We start from the raw sequence: 3,897 nt of genomic DNA, 5'->3' as shown, positions 1-3,897 counted from the left end.
ATATATATATATATATATATATATATATATATATATATATAGTGCTGTTTTTGTATGACAACCCAGTGATAAGGATGCCTGCAGCGCCAGCGCAACGTAATGACATCACACATGCCGTTGAGTTTAGATTTGTGAAAATTTACAAATTTTCACTGTACGAGTGTTGTCATTGTGTAGAGAGAGCAAATGTCATGAATAAATTTGACATTAAACATAATCCAAGTTGAAGTGTTACATCATTTTCTTCCCCCTTTTTGGCATCTGCATTTGGTAGCAGGCCAAATTGACAAAGACCATGCAGAATAATGTAGTATTTTAATTCCACAGCAGAGAAAGCTATGTAGTCTCTGTAAATAGGTCTAGGAAAAAAATATTGGTATTGGTATGGGTTATCGGCCAAACAATTTTTAACATATCGGCATATCGGATATCGGCCAAAAATCCAATATCGTGCATCCCTAAAAAATTTAAATAATAACTTCAGCCAGATCCTTTTTCAGACATAAATGGTTTTATAATACTGTAACCCCAGAAGCTTTGCCAGTAAAAGCAAGATCATTTTACTCCTGCTCAAACTGGTCCCTTCATTTGCTTTCTGACCTAATATAATTTAGAAGGTGGCATTTTTTTATTTTTATGTTTAACGTACATTTATTGTGACTAATCGGTGATTCACTGAACTGTAAAGTTCTGCAGATCACTTGTGATTACATCTACAGCAGATAACTTGTGAGCAAACTTTTTTTGTCCCTCTTGATTAATTTCCTTCGATGCGTGAGATAAATGATTAACTTTGTAATCTGTGATTTGATGGTCTATTAATCCAACTTATGTGGTATTTGTAATACACCCCACAGCATCATACTTCAGTGCATCTGTTTTGAAAAAATGGAAACAAATTCTGACAAGCTGCGGAACAAGAACATTTATTTGTTTCAGCCTGAAGAGCTTGGTGAAACATTTTCTTTTGACAGATTTGTGCTGCTGAGTGGAAACACTGGCATTCAGCAAACACCCCCAGCATATTTTGTGACAGGTAAAGAACAAACCTGAAAAGGTGTGCGGACAGGGAAAAGATATCCCAAATGGCCACAAAACAGAACTTAGGCTTGAGCTGAAAGGTTGAAAAGTGTATTGTGACAAAAAGCTTCTTGATATTGTCAGGGCACCACTCACTGAGCTTCGTTCTGCTGCACAGTTCGGTCCCGAATGACCTTTTTTTGTTTATGGTCCGTTTAAACTACTCACTGTGTTGCATCCAAGTAAAAGCAGCAATGGAAGCTGTTACAAGACTTGTCCATTTGTCCATTCTGACTCTCAGCAGAGGCTGCAGAGCGAAAGTAAATGTCCATCTGATCTGAAGAGAGAAACTGTTTTTAAATTGGTCTTTGTCTGACTTCCCTGCACTTAGTCCGATCCACCAAACCTGACTGCTTCATCTGGAACTGTGACATAAAACAAAGCTTCATGCACTTGAATTAATCCAATGAGCATGGATTAAACCTAACATATGGGCACCATGGGCAGTTCTATCATTTGTTGTTTCTCTAGGTGAGAAATATTTCCAACAGCACTTTTTTTTTCTTCTTTACTTCTTGGCACTCACAAGCGTGACTACTAAACAACAAACAGATGAGCATAAGGAGCTGGTTTTACTTTGCCTCACTGCAAAAATGGCCTATAGGCTTATGTCGACTTAAAACAATAATAAATTCAGCAGAAATGAAGGTCTCCGATGATCAATTTGGGAAAATCTCTCACCTTCTACATTGAAAATAAATTTTAAATAAAAGCAAAATGCTAATTTTCCTTTCCCTGGATTTAATCATCACCTTGCTATTTTTAATAGTACACAACTTTCTGTAAACAACTCTGTATATCCAACTGATGAAACTAATTCAGTGTTATAATGGCATTTTATATATTTTCTTGCCTGGGTGTAAAATTGAAAAAATATTCAGGTTTGACCAAATAAGACCATTTTAATGAGATTAATTGTTTATTTTATTCCAGTAAATTCTTGTGTTTTTATTGCATTGTTCAACAGGATGAAACATTGTACAAAGAAAAGAAACATGACCCTGGCTTTTCTCAGTTTTCATAAATTCACTGAGGAATAGAAGTAATTTTAATCAACTGAGAAACTGTCTTGGAAAAACTCTGCCAGTTCAGATACCAGACCTTATGAACTGTTTTTAAGAGGGTTCAACGTTCCTGTCAGCTTCTCTGACAAAGTCTTTATTCTCACTCTGGTTACATTATGAATCTGTCAACGCAACGATTTAAAGTAACGTAGATAGTAATGAAGACGATTCATCTTTCTAGTCATCAGCTGTTTCTTCAGCTCATATGTCTTCTTGATTAGTTGTGTCCCACAAAATACAAACTTCTTCCAACGTAGAGTCAAATATCTTCCCACTCTGCAGGCATCAGAGAAGACAAATTGTATTCTGATAACCTATAATGATGTTTCTTGAAGACTTTGTAGTTTGTTTAGCTGAGTACATTATATATTTGTACCAAAATAATAAAGCCACATTACTGAGAGTGTAAATTTTAGTGAAACTCTATGTTGCTACTTACAGGGGATGCATTTCACTAGTGTACTAGAAGAGTTAGTATTAGTTTTTATCACTACATTTTAATTGGAGGCAAACATCACATCATATAACCTGTCTCAGATACTTAATGCTGTATTTGTTGATTTGTGTAAAAGCCTGATGTGCTTGCAGCATGACAGCTTAGTGGTTAGCACTGTTGCCTCACAGCAAGAAGGTCCTGGGTTCAATCCCTAGTTTGGACCTGGGGTCGTTCTGTGTGGAGTTTGTATGGGTTTTCACCAGGTACTCTGGTTTCATCCCACAGTCCAAAAACAAGTACTGGTATGTTGGGCTTCCCTCAGACCCAGGCCCACCTTGCCAAAGAGATCTGTAATTTCAATGGGATTTGCTGTGTTAAATAAATACCAGGTACATATGATAAAAAAAACTTTTTTTTTTATTAAAACCCTCTACACCAGTCTAGATAAAGGAAATTGACAACCAAAGAAAAAATTATGTAAAGCAAGCTTAGTATTCCTGTTAGATTTGAATACATTAAATTATACATTTAAGTATGCACCCTTATGTGCCTTTACAGCAGAAGATTTAAAGCATTTTTAAATGTTCTTAGAGACAGTTGTTTATAGTTGATGAATTGCAAAATGGTAATAAATTAAATATGTGTGTGAAAAAAGATGCACTACAAAGTAGTTTTTTTTTTTTATTAAACCGTCTTATCAAAAATGGTTTAAAAAATTGGTCCAGTCTGGGTAAAAGCATCAACAATTTTTTTATATCTACATAATATATGTCATTTGATCTGAAAAGTGGTTGTGGAAAAGTGAGATGCATGTATATTAGGCCTAAAAGACAGAAGAAGCACGAAGTGTCACAATATATGCGAAATAATGATTAAAAATAGCAACAATTAATATTTTAAAATAACAGCAATTTGTTATTTTGGTTTAAAGTAAAATTAAACATTAAAGGTCCAGTTTCAGGACCTGTTCTGTCAGGACTATAAATGGTCCCACTCTTCTCCTTTTTCTCCATCCTTCCTTTTTCCACTTTCTTCTCTAATTTCCTTTTTGTCCTCAGGTAAAGGTGAGCAAGGCCTTGCAGTTCTGAGTTATGCCTTTTTATGCAATTGTTTTGGTTTTACTGACATACTAGCACCTAATATTTTCACCACCAACTAGAAAAGGACAACTCCTCATCACTACAACTCATCTGGATTGGTGTGACATTAGTAGTTAATATTTATTAAACCTTATCATGTTGAAATTAAGATGACAAAACATACTATCCATCTGACTATTTAAACAGTCAGTAGATTAATTTAAAGTAGTTTTAGTCT

The 3,897-nt window shown here is 34.9% G+C and overlaps 1 protein-coding gene across 1 annotated transcript in view; it reads left to right on the top strand.

Annotated features, from left to right (window-relative positions):
* The window catches only part of gcgra (glucagon receptor a), a 24,743-nt gene extending 21,075 nt beyond the window's left edge, over positions 1 to 3,668 (top strand). Inside the window, exon 13 of the mRNA XM_037688562.1 lies at positions 3,639 to 3,668. Coding sequence (XP_037544490.1) covers positions 3,639 to 3,668 — 30 coding nt within the window. The remainder of the gene's footprint in view (positions 1 to 3,638) is intronic.
* Positions 3,669 to 3,897: the final 229 nt, after the last annotated feature.

This window comes from Nematolebias whitei, chromosome 15 (genome assembly GCF_014905685.2).
Source record: "Nematolebias whitei isolate Nwh7 chromosome 15, NemWhi1, whole genome shotgun sequence".
Taxonomy (NCBI): Eukaryota; Metazoa; Chordata; class Actinopteri; order Cyprinodontiformes; family Rivulidae; genus Nematolebias; species Nematolebias whitei.
Note: the sequence above shows the minus strand (reverse complement) of the source record. Positions and strands in the feature narration are given on the sequence as shown.